Here is a 19,757-nt window from a genome sequence, read left to right on the forward strand (position 1 = left end):
AAAGGTCTCAGTGAAATGAGGTCTTTTATTTATTGCTTTGGCAACGTGTGTCATGTTTTCAGGCCAAGGAAGTCTCTTGAACTGAAGTGAACTCGTGAGCTGCAGTGGTGAGAGAGGGGGAAGCTGCACTCCCTGATCCTCAGCAGGGGAGACTTAGTCACTGGGTCACTCCTGGAGAACAGTGCAGACCCACTGCAGTAACATAAGAACTGGCCACGTGGGATGGGCCACGTGAGGCTTCAGAACCACACATCAGATGCTGGTGTGCAACGGCAGGGTCATGCATTATTACTACGTTGATATAATAACATCCAGAATCCAAAAATGAATTTAATGTCTGGAGGTCTCCCATAATACCCCACCATCGCCATCATAGCAGGAAAACAATGTTCATGTGAAAAATCTTTGGAGAGTAGTATTTGTAAATATTGTCGCTTTGAGGATTGTGTTCCTATCCTCTGAGTTTGGGGGAATCAAGGCTGCACTGAATGGGTGCGGTCGTATAAGGAGGCAGGACTCTGCCACATAGTAAGATGTAGTAATGACGGCAGAAAAAGACCAAAATGGTCCATCTAGTCTGCCCAGCAAGCTTCCCAAGGTAGTAACTGCCGCTCCGTGCAGGTTACCCCCATGTTTCGGTTAAGGACAGTAACAGCCGCTCCGTGCAGGTTACCCCCATGTTTCTATTAAGGGCAGTAACTGCCGCTCCGTGCAGGTTACCCCCATGTTTCTGTTAAGGGTAGTAACTGCCGCTCCGTGCAGGTTACCCCCATGTTTCGGTTAAGGACAGTAACAGCCGCTCCGTGCAGGTTACCCCCATGTTTCTATTAAGGGCAGTAACTGCCGCTCCGTGCAGGTTACCCCCATGTTTCTGTTAAGGGTAGTAACTGCCGCTCCGTGCAGGTTACCCCCATGTTTCTGTTAAGGGTAGTAACTGCCGCTCCGTGCAGGTTACCCCCAATGTTTCTGTTAAGGGCAGTAACTGCCGCTCCGTGCAGGTTACCCCCATGTTTCTGTTAAGGGTAGTAACTGCCGCTCCGTGCAGGTTACCCCAATGTTTCTGTTAAGGGCAGTAACTGTCGCTCCGTGCAGGTTACCCCCATGTTTCTGTTAAGGGTAGTAACTGCCGCTCCGTGCAGGTCACCCCCATGTTTCTGTTAAGGGTAGTAACTGCCGCTCCGTGCAGGTCACCCCCATGTTTCTGTTAAGGGTAGTAACTGCCGCTCCATGCAGGTCACCCCCATGTTTCTGTTAAGGGCAGTAACTGCCGCTCCATGCAGGATACCCCCATGTTTCTGTTAAGGATAGTAACTGCCACTCCATGCAGGTTACCCCATGTTTCTGTTAAGGGCAGTAACTGCCACTCCGTGCAGGTTACCCCCATGTTTCTGTTAAGGGCAGTAACTGCCGCTCCGTGCAGGTCACCCCCATGTTTCTGTTAAGGGCAGTAACTGCCGCTCCGTGCAGGTCACCCCCATGTTTCTGTTAAGGGCAGTAACTGCCGCTCCGTGCAGGTCACCCCCATGTTTCTGTTAAGGGCAGTAACTGCCGCTCCGTGCAGGTCACCCCCATGTTTCTGTTAAGGGCAGTAACTGCCGCTCCGTGCAGGTCACCCCCATGTTTCTGTTAAGGGCAGTAACTGCCGCTCCGTGCAGGTCACCCCCATGTTTCTGTTAAGGGCAGTAACTGCCGCTCCGTGCAGGTCACCCCCATGTTTCTGTTAAGGGTAGTAACTGCCGCTCCGTGCAGGTCACCCCCATGTTTCTGTTAAGGGTAGTAACTGCCGCTCCATGCAGGTTCCCGCATGTTTCTGTTAAGGGCAGTAACTGCCGCTCCATGCAGGATACCCCCATGTTTCTGTTAAGGATAGTAACTGCCACTCCATGCAGGTTACCCCATGTTTCTGTTAAGGGTAGTAACTGCCACTCCGTGCAGGTTACCCCCATGTTTCTCTTAAGGGCAGTAACTGCCGCTCCGTGCAGGTTACCCCCATGTTTCTGTTAAGGGAAGTAACTGCCGCTCCGTGCAGGTTACCCCCATGTTTCTGTTAAGGGTAGTAACTGCCGCTCCGTGCAGGTTACCCCCATGTTTCTGTTAAGGGTAGTAACTGCCGCTCCGTGCAGGTTACCCCCATGTTTCTGTTAAGGGTAGTAACTGTCGCTCCGTGCAGGTTATCCCCCATGTTTCTGTTAAGGGCAGTAACTGCTGCTCTGTGCAGGTTATCCCCATGTTTCTGTTAAGGGTAGTAACTGTCACTCCGTGCAGGTTACCCCCATGTTTCTGTTAAGGGAAGTAACTGTCACTCCGTGCAGGTTACCCCCATGTTTCTGTTAAGGGTAGTAACTGCCGCTCCGTGCAGGTTACCCCCCATGTTTCTGTTAAGGGCAGTAACTGCCGCTCCGTGCAGGTTACCCCCATGTTTCTGTTAAGGGCAGTAACTGCCGCTCCGTGCAGGTTACCCCCATGTTTCTGTTAAGGGCAGTAACTGCCGCTCCGTGCAGGTCACCCCCATGTTTCTCTTAAGGGTAGTAACTGCTGCTCTGTGCAGGTTACCCCCATGTTTCTGTTAAGGGCAGTAACTGCCGCTCCGTGCAGGTCACCCCCATGTTTCTGTTAAGGGTAGTAACTGCCGCTGCGTGCAGGTTACCCCCATGTTTCTGTTAAGGGCAGTAACTGCTGCTCTGTGCAGGTTACCCCATGTTTCTGTTAAGGGTAGTAACTGCCGCTCCGTGCAAGTTACCCCCATGTTTCTGTTAAGGGCAGTAACTGCCGCTCCGTGCAGGTCACCCCCATGTTTCTGTTAAGGGCAGTAACTGCCGCTCCGTGCAGGTCACCCCCATGTTTCTCTTAAGGGCAGTAACTGCCGCTCCGTGCAGGTCACCCCCATGTTTCTCTTAAGGGTAGTAACTGTCACTCCGTGCAGGTCACCCCCATGTTTCTGTTAAGGGCAGTAACTGCCGCTCCGTGCAAGTTACCCCCATGTTTCTGTTAAGGGCAGTAACTGCCGCTCCGTGCAGGTCACCCCCATGTTTCTGTTAAGGGCAGTAACTGCCGCTCCGTGCAGGTTACCCCATGTTTCTGTTAAGGGCAGTAACTGCCGCTCCGTGCAGGTCACCCCCATGTTTCTGTTAAGGGCAGTAACTGCCGCTCCGTGCAGGTCACCCCCATGTTTCTGTTAAGGGCAGTAACTGTCGCTCCGTGCAGGTCACCCCCATGTTTCTGTTAAGGGTAGTAACTGCCGCTCCGTGCAGGTTACCCCCATGTTTCTGTTAAGGGCAGTAACTGCCGATCTGTGCAAGTTACCCCCATGTTTCCGTTAAGGGCAGTAACTGCCGCTCCGTGCAGGTTACCCCCATGTTTCTGTTAAGGGTAGTAACTGCCGCTCCGTGCAGGTTACCCCCATGTTTCTGTTAAGGGCAGTAACTGCCGCTCCGTGCAGGTTACCCCATGTTTCTGTTAAGGGCAGTAACTGCCGCTCCGTGCAGGTCACCCCCATGTTTCTGTTAAGGGCAGTAACTGCCGCTCCGTGCAGGTCACCCCCATGTTTCTCTTAAGGGCAGTAACTGCCGCTCCGTGCAGGTTACCCCATGTTTCTGTTAAGGGCAGTAACGCGTAGAGCACATCTGTTAAGTTGGGATGATGAGTGTATGGTGTGATTTGCTAGCACAAGAGCCTCAGTTGTCTCCATCATTAATGGATGAGCTTGCTCTCTGGAGGTTGCACATACAATTTCTTCATGAATGAGCTGAGCCTGGCGCTAAAGCTCCAGGACTCGCCAGGTACATCAGCTCACAGGAAATTGGAAGGGCTGGGGGAGCCTGTCTTGCTGGGACCCTGATAATATGGGCGCCAGCCGGGCTCCTGCGCTCAGATGCTGGAGGGAGGGGCGAGGGAGAGAGCCAGGACGCTCTCCCCCCCCCCCCTCCCCTGCTATGATGTGCCTGTGATGCAGAGGGGCCGGCTCAGCCCACCTCAGGGCTGTGATTGGTCGGCCTCGCTGTGTCACTGGGTTTTTTGAATGGAATATAAAGAGGGCGGAGCTGTTGGGCCCGCCCCTTTTTGATCCCCTACTCCCCCCCTGTTTTTAGGTGTTATGGGGCTGGTTTGTGGCAGCTTGGGGGGGGGGGTATGCGGAGTGACCAGAGCCAGGACTCAGTTGGGGTGGGGTTCAGAGCGAGGAACTCGCTGGGTGCCGGGCTCCCTTGTCCCTGGCTTCAGCTGCGGGTGACTGGGAACCCCTTGCTGGGGGCTGTGGTGGGGGTCCTGGTTAGCAGCGGGAAGCTGCTGGTTTGAGCAGCTTTGGTGGCCTGCGGAGGGGTCATTGTGATGAGATGCGGTAGATGACCCCGGCATGGGAATTTGGAGAGTTAAGTTGGCTCTGCTGCCTTCTTCATTTCCAGACGGATGTTTGTGTGTTGTTATATCATGAGGGGAGGGGAGCATCAGCGCTGCCGCCCATATTATACCTGCAGGTACTGGATCTGTGTTGTACTGATTTGTGTCAGTGGGTGATGTTTCCAGACGGATGTTTGTGTGTTGTTATATCATGAGGGGAGGGCACCATCAGCGCTGCCGCCCATATTATACCTGCAGGTACTGGATCTGTGTTGTACTGATTTGTGGCAGTGGATGATGTTTCCAGACGGATGTTTGTGTGTTGTTATATCATGAGGGGAGGGGAGCATCAGCGCTGCCGCCCATATTATACCTGCAGGTACTGGATCTGTGTTGTACTGATTTGTGGCAGTGGGTGATGTTTCCAGACGGATGTTTGTGTGTTGTTATATCATGAGGGGAGGGGAGCATCAGCGCTGCCGCCCATATTATACCTGCAGGTACTGGATCTGTGTTGTACTGATTTGTGGCAGTGTATGATGTTTCCAGACAGATGTTTGTGTGTTGTTATATCATGAGGGGAGGGGAGCATCAGCGCTGCCGCCCATATTATAGCTGCAGGTACTGGATCCGTGTTGTACTGATTTGTGTCAGTGGGTGATGTTTCCAGACGGATGTTTGTGTGTTGTTATATCATGAGGGGAGGGGAGCATCAGCGCTGCCGCCCATATTATAGCTGCAGGTACTGGATCTGTGTTGTACTGATTTGTGGCAGTGGGTGATGTTTCCAGACGGATGTTTGTGTGTTGTTATATCATGAGGGGAGGGGAGCATCAGCGCTGCCGCCCATATTATACCTGCAGGTACTGGATCTGTGTTGTACTGATTTGTGGCAGTGGGTGATGTTTCCAGACGGATGTTTGTGTGTTGTTATATCATGAGGGGAGGGGAGCATCAGCGCTGCCGCCCATATTATAGCTGCAGGTACTGGATCCGTGTTGTACTGATTTGTGGCAGTGGATGATGTTTCCAGACGGATGTTTGTGTGTTGTTATATCATGAGGGGAGGGGAGCATCAGCGCTGGCCGCCCATATTATACCTGCAGGTACCGGATCTGTGTTGTACTGATTTGTGGCAGTGGATGATGTTTCCAGACGGATGTTTGTGTGTTGTTATATCATGAGGGGAGGGGAGCATCAGCGCTGCCGCCCATATTATAGCTGCAGGTACTGGATCTGTGTTGTACTGATTTGTGGCAGTGGATGATGTTTCCAGACGGATGTTTGTGTGTTGTTATATCATGAGGGGAGGGGAGCATCAGCGCTGGCCGCCCATATTATACCTGCAGGTACCGGATCTGTGTTGTACTGATTTGTGGCAGTGGATGATGTTTCCAGACGGATGTTTGTGTGTTGTTATATCATGAGGGGAGGGGAGCATCAGCGCTGCCGCCCATATTATACCTGCAGGTACTGGATCTGTGTTGTACTGATTTGTGGCAGTGGATGATGTTTCCAGACGGATGTTTGTGTGTTGTTATATCATGAGGGGAGGGGAGCATCAGCGCTGACCCCCATATTATACCTGCAGGTACCGGATCTGTGTTGTACTGATTTGTGGCAGTGGGTGATGTTTCCAGACGGATGTTTGTGTGTTGTTATATCATGAGGGGAGGGGAGCATCAGCGCTGGCCGCCCATATTATACCTGCAGGTACCGGATCTGTGTTGTACTGATTTGTGGCAGTGGATGATGTTTCCAGACGGATGTTTGTGTGTTGTTATATCATGAGGGGAGGGGAGCATCAGCGCTGCCGCCCATATTATACCTGCAGGTACTGGATCTGTGTTGTACTGATTTGTGGCAGTGGGTGATGTTTCCAGACGGATGTTTGTGTGTTGTTATATCATGAGGGGAGGGGAGCATCAGCGCTGGCCGCCCATATTATAGCTGCAGGTACTGGATCTGTGTTGTACTGATTTGTGGCAGTGGGTGATGTTTCCAGACGGATGTTTGTGTGTTGTTATATCATGAGGGGAGGGGAGCATCAGCGCTGGCCGCCCATATTATACCTGCAGGTACTGGATCCGTGTTGTACTGATTTGTGGCAGTGGATGATGTTTCCAGACGGATGTTTGTGTGTTGTTATATCATGAGGGGAGGGGAGCATCAGCGCTGGCCGCCCATATTATACCTGCAGGTACCGGATCTGTGTTGTACTGATTTGTGGCAGTGGATGATGTTTCCAGACGGATGTTTGTGTGTTGTTATATCATGAGGGGAGGGGAGCATCAGCGCTGCCGCCCATATTATACCTGCAGGTACCGGATCTGTGTTGTACTGATTTGTGGCAGTGGATGATGTTTCCAGACGGATGTTTGTGTGTTGTTATATCATGAGGGGAGGGGAGCATCAGCGCTGCCGCCCATATTATAGCTGCAGGTACTGGATCTGTGTTGTACTGATTTGTGGCAGTGGGTGATGTTTCCAGACGGATGTTTGTGTGTTGTTATATCATGAGGGGAGGGGAGCATCAGCGCTGGCCGCCCATATTATACCTGCAGGTACTGGATCTGTGTTGTACTGATTTGTGGCAGTGGATGATGTTTCCAGACGGATGTTTGTGTGTTGTTATATCATGAGGGGAGGGCACCATCAGCGCTGCCGCCCATATTATACCTGCAGGTACTGGATCCGTGTTGTACTGATTTGTGGCAGTGGATGATGTTTCCAGACGGATGTTTGTGTGTTGTTATATCATGAGGGGAGGGCACCATCAGCGCTGCCGCCCATATTATACCTGCAGGTACTGGATCCGTGTTGTACTGATTTGTGGCAGTGGATGATGTTTCCAGACAGATGTTTGTGTGTTGTTATATCATGAGGGGAGGGCACCATCAGCGCTGCCGCCCATATTATACCTGCAGGTACTGGATCTGTGTTGTACAGATTTGTGGCAGTGGATGATGTTTCCAGACGGATGTTTGTGTGTTGTTATATCATGAGGGGAGGGGAGCATCAGCGCTGCCGCCCATATTATAGCTGCAGGTACTGGATCTGTGTTGTACTGATTTGTGGCAGTGGGTGATGTTTCCAGACAGATGTTTGTGTGTTGTTATATCATGAGGGGAGGGGAGCATCAGCGCTGCCGCCCATATTATACCTGCAGGTACTGGATCTGTGTTGTACTGATTTGTGGCAGTGGATGATGTTTCCAGACAGATGTTTGTGTGTTGTTATATCATGAGGGGAGGGGAGCATCAGCGCTGCCGCCCATATTATACCTGCAGGTACTGGATCTGTGTTGTACTGATTTGTGGCAGTGGGTGATGTTTCCAGACGGATGTTTGTGTGTTGTTATATCATGAGGGGAGGGCACCATCAGCGCTGCCGCCCATATTATACCTGCAGGTACTGGATCTGTGTTGTACTGATTTGTGGCAGTGGATGATGTTTCCAGACGGATGTTTGTGTGTTGTTATATCATGAGGGGAGGGGAGCATCAGCGCTGGCCGCCCATATTATAGCTGCAGGTACTGGATCTGTGTTGTACTGATTTGTGGCAGTGGGTGATGTTTCCAGACGGATGTTTGTGTGTTGTTATATCATGAGGGGAGGGGAGCATCAGCGCTGCCGCCCATATTATAGCTGCAGGTACTGGATCTGTGTTGTACTGATTTGTGGCAGTGGGTGATGTTTCCAGACGGATGTTTGTGTGTTGTTATATCATGAGGGGAGGGGAGCATCAGCGCTGCCGCCCATATTATACCTGCAGGTACTGGATCTGTGTTGTACTGATTTGTGGCAGTGGATGATGTTTCCAGACGGATGTTTGTGTGTTGTTATATCATGAGGGGAGGGGAGCATCAGCGCTGGCCGCCCATATTATACCTGCAGGTACTGGATCTGTGTTGTACTGATTTGTGGCAGTGGATGATGTTTCCAGACGGATGTTTGTGTGTTGTTATATCATGAGGGGAGGGGAGCATCAGCGCTGCCGCCCATATTATACCTGCAGGTACTGGATCTGTGTTGTACTGATTTGTGGCAGTGGGTGATGTTTCCAGACGGATGTTTGTGTGTTGTTATATCATGAGGGGAGGGGAGCATCAGTGCTGCCGCCCATATTATACCTGCAGGTACTGGATCTGTGTTGTACTGATTTGTGGCAGCGGGGGATGTTTCCAGACGGATGTTTGTGTGTTGTTATATCATGAGGGGAGGGGAGCATCAGCGCTGCCGCCCATATTATACCTGCAGGTACTGGATCTGTGTTGTACTGATTTGTGGCAGTGGATGATGTTTCCAGACGGATGTTTGTGTGTTGTTATATCATGAGGGGAGGGGAGCATCAGCGCTGGCCGCCCATATTATACCTGCAGGTACTGGATCTGTGTTGTACTGATTTGTGGCAGTGGGTGATGTTTCCAGACGGATGTTTGTGTGTTGTTATATCATGAGGGGAGGGGAGCATCAGTGCTGCCGCCCATATTATACCTGCAGGTACTGGATCTGTGTTGTACTGATTTGTGGCAGCGGGGGATGTTTCCAGACGGATGTTTGTGTGTTGTTATATCATGAGGGGAGGGGAGCATCAGCGCTGCCGCCCATATTATACCTGCAGGTACTGGATCTGTGTTGTACTGATTTGTGGCAGTGGGTGATGTTTCGAGACGGATGTTTGTGTGTTGTTATATCATGAGGGGAGGGCACCATCAGCGCTGCCGCCCATATTATACCTGCAGGTACTGGATCTGTGTTGTACTGATTTGTGGCAGTGGGTGATGTTTCCAGACGGATGTTTGTGTGTTGTTATATCATGAGGGGAGGGGAGCATCAGCGCTGCCGCCCATATTATACCTGCAGGTACTGGATCTGTGTTGTACTGATTTGTGGCAGTGGATGATGTTTCCAGACGGATGTTTGTGTGTTGTTATATCATGAGGGGAGGGGAGCATCAGCGCTGCCGCCCATATTATACCTGCAGGTACTGGATCTGTGTTGTACTGATTTGTGGCAGTGGATGATGTTTCCAGACGGATGTTTGTGTGTTGTTATATCATGAGGGGAGGGGAGCATCAGCGCTGCCGCCCATATTATACCTGCAGGTACTGGATCTGTGTTGTACTGATTTGTGGCAGTGGATGATGTTTCCAGACGGATGTTTGTGTGTTGTTATATCATGAGGGGAGGGGAGCATCAGCGCTGCCGCCCATATTATAGCTGCAGGTACTGGATCCGTGTTGTACTGATTTGTGTCAGTGGGTGATGTTTCCAGACGGATGTTTGTGTGTTGTTATATCATGAGGGGAGGGGAGCATCAGCGCTGCCGCCCATATTATAGCTGCAGGTACTGGATCCGTGTTGTACTGATTTGTGGCAGTGGATGATGTTTCCAGACGGATGTTTGTGTGTTGTTATATCATGAGGGGAGGGCACAATCAGCGCTGCCGCCCATATTATAGCTGCAGGTACTGGATCTGTGTTGTACTGATTTGTGGCAGTGGGTGATGTTTCCAGACGGATGTTTGTGTGTTGTTATATCATGAGGGGAGGGGAGCATCAGCGCTGCCGCCCATATTATACCTGCAGGTACTGGATCTGTGTTGTACTGATTTGTGGCAGTGGGTGATGTTTCCAGACGGATGTTTGTGAGTTGTTATATCATGAGGGGAGGGGAGCATCAGCGCTGCCGCCCATATTATAGCTGCAGGTACTGGATCCGTGTTGTACTGATTTGTGGCAGTGGGTGATGTTTCCAGACGGATGTTTGTGTGTTGTTATATCATGAGGGGAGGGGAGCATCAGCGCTGCCGCCCATATTATAGCTGCAGGTACTGGATCCGTGTTGTACTGATTTGTGGCAGTGGATGATGTTTCCAGACGGATGTTTGTGTGTTGTTATATCATGAGGGGAGGGGAGCATCAGCGCTGGCCGCCCATATTATAGCTGCAGGTACTGGATCTGTGTTGTACTGATTTGTGGCAGTGGGTGATGTTTCCAGACGGATGTTTGTGTGTTTTTATATCATGAGGGGAGGGGAGCATCAGCGCTGCCGCCCATATTATACCTGCAGGTACTGGATCTGTGTTGTACTGATTTGTGGCAGTGGGTGATGTTTCCAGACGGATGTTTGTGTGTTGTTATATCATGAGGGGAGGGGAGCATCAGCGCTGGCCGCCCATATTATACCTGCAGGTACTGGATCTGTGTTGTACTGATTTGTGGCAGTGGATGATGTTTCCAGACGGATGTTTGTGTGTTGTTATATCATGAGGGGAGGGGAGCATCAGCGCTGGCCGCCCATATTATACCTGCAGGTACTGGATCTGTGTTGTACTGATTTGTGGCAGTGGATGATGTTTCCAGACGGATGTTTGTGTGTTGTTATATCATGAGGGGAGGGGAGCATCAGCGCTGGCCGCCCATATTATACCTGCAGGTACTGGATCTGTGTTGTACTGATTTGTGGCAGTGGGTGATGTTTCCAGACGGATGTTTGTGTGTTGTTATATCATGAGGGGAGGGGAGCATCAGCGCTGGCCGCCCATATTATACCTGCAGGTACTGGATCTGTGTTGTACTGATTTGTGGCAGTGGATGATGTTTCCAGACGGATGTTTGTGTGTTGTTATATCATGAGGGGAGGGGAGCATCAGCGCTGCCGCCCATATTATACCTGCAGGTACTGGATCTGTGTTGTACCGATTTGTGGCAGTGGATGATGTTTCCAGACGGATGTTTGTGTGTTGTTATATCATGAGGGGAGGGGAGCATCAGCGCTGGCCCCCATATTATACCTGCAGGTACTGGATCTGTGTTGTACCGATTTGTGGCAGTGGGTGATGTTTCCTGAACTTGTATTTCCTCTCATATTCTAGGAATGATTTCCTTATCCTGGGCCCTGAATGGGAAAGCTAACTCGCTGATCCAGCTGCTGGTGTCTGCACAGGACGGAGGGGGTCTGTCTGCCCAAGCCCACGCCAGGGTGAACATCAGCATCGTGCCAGGATCCGTCTCACCGCCGGTGTTTCAGCAAGCCCAGTACTTCTTTTCTGTTCCTGAAGATATCCAAAGAGGGACCAGTGTAGGCGCAGTCTATGCACGAAACCCCCCAGGTAAATCTCAGTGCATCTTACATCAGCAGAAATTCCAGCACACCTAAATCCTCCAGAATCCCCCTCCCTCCCCCTCACTCACAGCAGGATTCATGCACCAGTGCCAGGACTCCCAGTCCCTTCCTCCCCTCCACACACAGCAGGATTCATGCACCAGTGCCAGGACTCCCAGTCCCTTCCTCCCCTCCACACACAGCAGGATTCATGCACCAGTGCCAGGACTCCCAGTCCCTTCCTCCCCTCCACACACAGCAGGATTCATGCACCAGTGCCAGGACTCCCAGCCCCTTCCTCCCCTCCACACACAGCAGGATTCATGCACCAGTGCCAGGACTCCCAGTCTCTTCCTCCTCTCCCTCACACAGCAGGATTCATGCACCAGTGCCAGGACTCCCAGTCTCTTCCTCCTCTCCCTCACACAGCAGGATTCATGCAGCAGTGCCAGGACTCCCAGTCCCTTCCTCCCCTCACACACAGCAGGATTCATGCACCAGTGCCAGGACTCCCAGCCCCTTCCTCCCTTCCACACACAGCAGGATTCATGCACCAGTGCCAGGACTCCCAGCCCCTTCCTCCCCTCCACACACAGCAGGATTCATGCACCAGTGCCAGGACTCCCAGTCCCTTCCTCCCCTCCACACACAGCAGGATTCATGCACCAGTGCCAGGACTCCCAGCCCCTTCCTCCCCTCCACACACAGCAGGATTCATGCACCAGTGCCAGGACTCCCAGCCCCTTCCTCCCCTCCACACACAGCAGGATTCATGCACCAGTGCCAGGACTCCCAGCCCCTTCCTCCCCTCCACACACAGCAGGATTCATGCACCAGTGCCAGGACTCCCAGTCCCTTCCTCCCCTCCACACACAGCAGGATTCATGCACCAGTGCCAGGACTCCCAGCCCCTTCCTCCCTTCCACACACAGCAGGATTCATGCACCAGTGCCAGGACTCCCAGCCCCTTCCTCCCCTCCACACACAGCAGGATTCATGCACCAGTGCCAGGACTCCCAGTCCCTTCCTCCCCTCCACACACAGCAGGATTCATGCACCAGTGCCAGGACTCCCAGCCCCTTCCTCCCCTCCACACACAGCAGGATTCATGCACCAGTGCCAGGACTCCCAGTCTCTTCCTCCTCTCCCTCACACAGCAGGATTCATGCACCAGTGCCAGGACTCCCAGTCTCTTCCTCCTCTCCCTCACACAGCAGGATTCATGCACCAGTGCCAGGACTCGCAGCCCCTTCCTCCTCTCCCTCACACAGCAGGATTCATGCACCAGTGCCAGGACTCCCAGTCCCTTCCTCCTCTCCACACACAGCAGGATTCATGCAGCAGTGCCAGGACTCCCAGTCCCTTCCTCCCCTCACACACAGCAGGATTCATGCACCAGTGCCAGGACTCCCAGCCCCTTCCTCCCTTCCACACACAGCAGGATTCATGCACCAGTGCCAGGACTCCCAGCCCCTTCCTCCCCTCCACACACAGCAGGATTCATGCACCAGTGCCAGGACTCCCAGCCCCTTCCTCCCCTCCACACACAGCAGGATTCATGCACCAGTGCCAGGACTCCCAGCCCCTTCCTCCTCTCCACACACAGCAGGATTCATGCACAGGTGCCAGGACTCCCAGTCCCTTCCTCCCCTCTACACACAGCAGGATTCATGCACCAGTGCCAGGACTCCCAGTCCCATCCTCCTCTCCACACACAGCAGGATTCATGCACCAGTGCACAGCATTAATGCTAATGAAAAAGGTGTAGTTATTTTCGGTGTTAAAACTGTGCGATATCATGCATTATGGCATCGCAAAGCCAGCCCACTTTTACAAACATCCCGCCCCTAACTCCGCCCCAAATCTTCACATTTTAAAAATTAGGTCTTGAACGAGTAGATGTGACTCGGTTATTTTCACTTTCAAATAATAGAAGGACTAGGGGGCACTCCATGAAGTTAGCAAGTAGCACATTTAAGACTAATCGGAGAAAATTCTTTTTCACTCAACGCACAATTAAGCTCTGGAATTTGTTGCCAGAGGATGTGGTTAGTGCAGTTAGTGTAGCTGGGTTCAAAAAAGGTTTGGATAAGTTCTTGGAGAAGTCCATTAACTGCTATTAATCAAGTTTACTTAGGGAATAGCCACTGCTATTACTAGCAATGGTAACATGGAATAGACTTAGTTTTTGGGAAATTGCCAGGTTCTTATGGCCTGGATTGGCCACTGTTGGAAACAGGATGCTGGGCTTGATGGACCCTTGGTCTGACCCAGCATGGCAATTTCTTATGTTCTTAGCTACGCACCATGCATTTTGGTGCTTTTTGCATGCGATAACTTCTTAACCCCATAATGCAAGTTGAAAAATGACCCTACTAGTTGGCTAAGTCTTGTTGACTCATAAGAACATAAGAACATGCCATACTGGGTCAGACCAAGGGTCCATCAAGCCCAGCATCCTGTTTCCAACAGTGGTCAATCCAGGCCATAAGAACCTGGCAAGTACCCAAAAACTAAGTCTATTCCATGTTACCATTGCTAATGGCAGTGGCTATTCTCTAAGGGGCGGATTTTAAAAGGCGCGCGAATAGCCTACTTTTGTTTGCGCTCCAGGCGCAAACAAAAGTACGCTGGATTTTAGTAGATACGCGCGGAGCCGCGCGTATCTGCTAAAAACCTGGATCGGCGCGCGCAAGGCTATCGATTTTGTATAGCCCGCGTGCGCCGAGCCGCGCAGCCTACCCCCGTTCCCTCCAAGGCCGCTCCGAAATCGGAGCGGCCTTGGAGGGAATCCTCTAACGCCCTCCCCTCACCTTCCCCTCCCTTCCTCTACCTAACCCCCCCCCCCGGCCCTGTCTACACCCCCCCCTTACCTTTCTCCGGGGATTTACGCCTCCCAGAGGGAGAAGTAAATCCCCGCGCGCGAGCGGGCCTCCTGCGCGCCGGGCCGCGACCTGGGGGCGGGTACGGAGGGCGTGGCCACGCCCCCTTACCCGCCCCCAAAACGCTGCCGACACGCCCCCGAAACGCCGCGACGATCGGGCCCGCCCCCGACACGCCCCCCTCGGAGAATCCCGGGACTTACGCGAGTCCCGGGGCTCTGCGCGCGCCGGGAGGCCTATGTAAAATAGGCTTCCCGGCGCGCAGGGCCCTGCTCGCGTAAATCCGCCCGGTTTTGGGCGGATTTAGGCGAGCAGGGCTCTTAAAATCCGCCCCTCAGTGAACTTAATAGCAGGTAATGGACTTCTCCTCCAAGAACTTATCCAATCCTTTTTTAAACACAGCTATACTAACTGCACGAACCACATTTTCTGGCAACAAATTCCAGAGTTTAATTGTGCGTTGAGTAAAAAAGAACTTTCTCCGATTAGTTTTAAATGTGCCCCATGCTAACTTCATGGCGTGCCCCCTAGTCTTTCTATTATCCGAAAGAGTAAATAACCGATTCACATCTACCCGTTCTAGACCTCTCATGATTTTAAACACCTCTATCATATCCCCCCCTCAGTCGTCTCTTCTCCAAGCTGAAAAGTCCTAACCTCTTTAGTCTTTCCTCATAGGGAAGCTGTTCCATCCCCTTATCATTCTGGTCGCCCTTCTCTGTACCTTCTCCATCGCAATTATATCTTTTTTGAGATGTGGCGACCAGAATTGTACACAGTATTCAAGGTGCGGTCTCACCATGGAGCGATACAGAGGCATTATGACATTTTCCGTTTTATTCACCATTCCCTTCCTAATAATTCCCAACATTCTGTTTGCTTTTTTGACTGCCGCAGCACACTGAGCCAACGATTTCAATGTGTTATCCACTATGACGCCTAGATCTCTTTCTTGGGTTGTAGCACCTAATATGGAACCCAACATTGTGTAATTATAGCATGGGTTATTTTTCCCTATATGCATCACCTTGCACTTATCCACATTAAATTTCATCTGCCATTTGGATGCCCAATTTTCCAGTCTCACAAGGTCTTCCTGCAATTTATCACAATCTGCTTGTGATTTAACTACTCTGAACAATTTTGTGTCATCTGCAAATTTGATTATCTCACTCGTCGTATTTCTTTCCAGATCATTTATAAATATATTGAACAGTAAGGGTCCCAATACAGATCCCTGAGGCACTCCACTGTCCACTCCCTTCCACTGAGAAAATTGCCCATTCAATCCTACTCTCTGTTTCCTTTCTTTTAGCCAGTTTGCAATCCATGAAAGAACATCGCCACCTATCCCATGACTTTTTACTTTTCCTAGAAGCCTCTCATGAGGAACTTTGTCAAACGCCTTTTGAAAATCCAAGTATACTATATCTACCAGTTCACCTTTATCCACATGTTTATTAACTCCTTCAAAAAAGTGAAGCAGATTTGTGAGGCAAGACTTGCCCTGGGTAAAGCCATGCTGACTTTGTTCCATTAAACCATGTCTTTCTATATGTTCTGTGATTTTGATGTTTAGAACACTTTCCACTATTTTTCCTGGCACTGAAGTCAGGCTAACCGGTCTGTAGTTTCCCGGATCGCTCCTGGAGCCCTTTTTAAATATTGGGGTTACATTTTCTATCCTCCAGTCTTCAGGTACAAGGGATGATTTTAATGATAAGTTACAAATTTTTACTAATAGGTCTGAAATTTCATTTTTTAGTTCCTTCAGAACTCTGGGGTGTATACCATCCGGTCCAGGTGATTTACTACTCTTCAGTTTAGGACAGCTCATGGAGCTGTCCTAAAGTTAGCCGGCTATAGTTAAACAGCTGTCTAATCAAGGGGGTCATTTTCTATCGTTTATCGCATGCGATTGCTTGCCGGGGGCGGAGTCGGGGCAGTGCGGGAGGAGTCGGGGCAGCGAGGAGGCGGACGCTGCGATGTCTTCGCTGGCGGCGATAAGGTAAGCACCGTTATCGTCGCCAGTAGCGCGCCCAGTAGCTCCACCTTTCATGGTGGCGCTATTGCGTGCAAAAGCTGGCAGCGATAACACCGCGGTGGTGCGATGGCTGCCAGCTTTCGCAGGCCCGCCCCCCGTTTTCGCTGGATTCACCATTCTGCGTTACAATGGCTGCACTATTGAATATGCCTGCAAAGATTGCCAGATAAGTTTATCCCGCTAATATTGCTGTGCAGGCTGTGTCTGAATATAGTCCCCATAGTAAGAATAATGGCTGCAGAAAAAGACCAAATGCTCTCTCCAGTCTGCCCAGAAATTTCCTTATGGTAGTAACTGCCGCTGCATGCAGGTTACCCCCATGTTTCTGTTAAGGGTAGTAACTGCCGCTGCATGCAGGTTACCCCCATGTTTATGTTAAGGGTAGTAACTGCTGCTCCATGCAGGTTACCCCCATGTTTATGTTAAGGGCAGTAACTGCCGCTGCATGCAGGTTACCCCCATGTTTATGTTAAGGGCAGTAACTGCTGCTCCATGCAGGTTTCCCCCATGTTTCTGTTAAGGGTAGTAACTGCTGCTCCATGCAGGTTACCCCCATGTTTATGTTAAGGGTAGTAACTGCCGCTGCATGCAGGTTACCCCCATGTTTATGTTAAGGGTAGTAACTGCTGCTCCATGCAGGTTACCCCCATGTTTATGTTAAGGGTAGTAACTGCCGCTGCATGCAGGTTACCCCCATGTTTATGTTAAGGGCAGTAACTGCTGCTCCATGCAGGTTTCCCCCATGTTTCTGTTAAGGGCAGTAACTGCCGCTGCATGCAGGTTACCCCCATGTTTATGTTAAGGGTAGTAACTGCTGCTCCATGCAGGTTACCCCCATGTTTATGTTAAGGGCAGTAACTGCCGCTGCATGCAGGTTACCCCCATGTTTATGTTAAGGGTAGTAACTGCTGCTCCATGCAGGTTTCCCCCATGTTTCTGTTAAGGGTAGTAACTGCTGCTCCATGCAGGTTACCCCCATGTTTATGTTAAGGGTAGTAACTGCCGCTGCATGCAGGTTACCCCCATGTTTATGTTAAGGGTAGTAACTGCTGCTCCATGCAGGTTACCCCCATGTTTATGTTAAGGGTAGTAACTGCCGCTGCATGCAGGTTACCCCCATGTTTATGTTAAGGGCAGTAACTGCTGCTCCATGCAGGTTTCCCCCATGTTTCTGTTAAGGGCAGTAACTGCCGCTGCATGCAGGTTACCCCCATGTTTATGTTAAGGGTAGTAACTGCTGCTCCATGCAGGTTACCCCCATGTTTCTGGGGCCAGGACTCACATTCCCAGGCTCTGGGCACAGTGAGAACCACAAATCCTAGTGCACAAGGGCCAGGACTCACATTCCCAGGCTCTGAGCACAGTGAGAACCACAAACCCTAGTGCACAAGGGCCAGGACTCACATTCCCAGGCTCTGGGCACAGTGAGAACCACAAACCCTAGTGCACAAGGGCCAGGTTTCACATTCCCAGGCTCTGGGCACAGTGAGAACCACAAACCCTAGTGCACAAGGGCCAGGTTTCACATTCCCAGACTCTGGGCACAGTGAGAACCACAAATCCTAGTGCACAAGGGCCAGGTTTCACATTCCCAGGCTCTGAGCACAGTGAGAACCACAAACCCTAGTGCACAAGGGCCAGGACTCACATTCCCAGGCTCTGGGCACAGTGAGAACCACAAACCCTAGTGCACAAGGGCCAGGACTCACATTCCCAGGCTCTGGGCACAGTGAGAACCACAAATCCTAGTGCACAAGGGCCAGGTTTCACATTCCCAGACTCTGGGCACAGTGAGAACCACAAATCCTAGTGCACAAAGGCCAGGTTTCACATTCCCAGACTCTGGGCACAGTGAGAACCACAAACCCTAGTGCACAAAGGCCAGGACTCACATTCCCAGGCTCTGGGCACAGTGAGAACCACAAATCCTGGTGCACAAGGGTCAGGACTCACATTCCCAGGCTCTGAGCACAGTGAGAACCACAAATCCTAGTGCACAAGGGCCAGGTTTCACATTCCCAGACTCTGGGCACAGTGAGAACCACAAATCCTAGTGCACAAAGGCCAGGTTTCACATTCCCAGGCTCTGGGCACAGTGAGAACCACAAATCCTGGTGCACAAGGGTCAGGATTCACATTCCCAGGCTCTGGGCACAGTGAGAACCACAAATCCTAGTGCACAAGGGCCAGGTTTCACATTCCCAGGCTCTGGGCACAGTGAGAACCACAAATCCTAGTGCACAAGGGCCAGGTTTCACATTCCCAGACTCTGGGCACAGTGAGAACCACAAATCCTAGTGCACAAGGGCCAGGTTTCACATTCCCAGGCTCTGAGCACAGTGAGAACCACAAACCCTAGTGCACAAGGGCCAGGTTTCACATTCCCAGGCTCTGGGCACAGTGAGAACCACAAATCCTGGTGCACAAGGGTCAGGATTCACATTCCCAGGCTGTGGTCTCAGTGAGAACCACAAATCCTGGTGCACAAGGGTCAGGATTCACATTCCCAGGCTGTGGTCTCAGTGAGAACCACAAATCCTGGTGCACAAGGGCCAGGTTTCACATTCCCAGGCTGTGGTCTCAGTGAGAACCACAAATCCTGGTGCACAAGGGTCAGGACTCACATTCCCAGGCTCTGAGCACAGTGAGAACCACAAATCCTAGTGCACAAGGGCCAGGTTTCACATTCCCAGGCTGTGGTCTCAGTGAGAACCACAAATCCTAGTGCACAAGGGCCAGGACTCACATTCCCAGGCTCTGGGCACAGTGAGAACCACAAATCCTAGTGCACAAGGGCCAGGTTTCACATTCCCAGGCTCTGGGCACAGTGAGAACCACAAATCCTGGTGCACAAGGGTCAGGATTCACATTCCCAGGCTGTGGTCTCAGTGAGAACCACAAATCCTGGTGCACAAGGGTCAGGATTCACATTCCCAGGCTGTGGTCTCAGTGAGAACCACAAATCCTGGTGCACAAGGGCCAGGTTTCACATTCCCAGGCTGTGGTCTCAGTGAGAACCACAAATCCTGGTGCACAAGGGTCAGGACTCACATTCCCAGGCTCTGAGCACAGTGAGAACCACAAATCCTAGTGCACAAGGGTCAGGATTCACATTCCCAGGCTGTGGTCTCAGTGAGAACCACAAATCCTGGTGCACAAGGGTCAGGATTCACATTCCCAGGCTGTGGTCTCAGTGAGAACCACAAATCCTAGTGCACAAGGGTCAGGATTCACATTCCCAGGCTGTGGTCTCAGTGAGAACCACAAATCCTAGTGCACAAGGGTCAGGATTCACATTCCCAGGCTGTGGTCTCAGTGAGAACCACAAATCCTGGTGCACAAGGGTCAGGACTCACATTCCCAGGCTCTGGGAACAGTGAGAAC

The 19,757-nt window shown here is 51.4% G+C and overlaps 1 protein-coding gene across 1 annotated transcript in view; it reads left to right on the top strand.

The window, feature by feature from the left end:
• Positions 1–19,757, top strand: part of DCHS1 (dachsous cadherin-related 1) — a gene marked incomplete in the record, with an annotated part of 442,608 nt that overhangs the window by 197,685 nt on the left and 225,166 nt on the right. The window contains 1 exon segment of the mRNA XM_029601883.1: positions 11,218–11,454. Coding sequence (XP_029457743.1) covers positions 11,218–11,454 — 237 coding nt within the window.

The sequence above is a fragment of the Rhinatrema bivittatum genome, chromosome 5 (assembly GCF_901001135.1).
Source record: "Rhinatrema bivittatum chromosome 5, aRhiBiv1.1, whole genome shotgun sequence".
Classification (NCBI taxonomy): Eukaryota; Metazoa; Chordata; class Amphibia; order Gymnophiona; family Rhinatrematidae; genus Rhinatrema; species Rhinatrema bivittatum.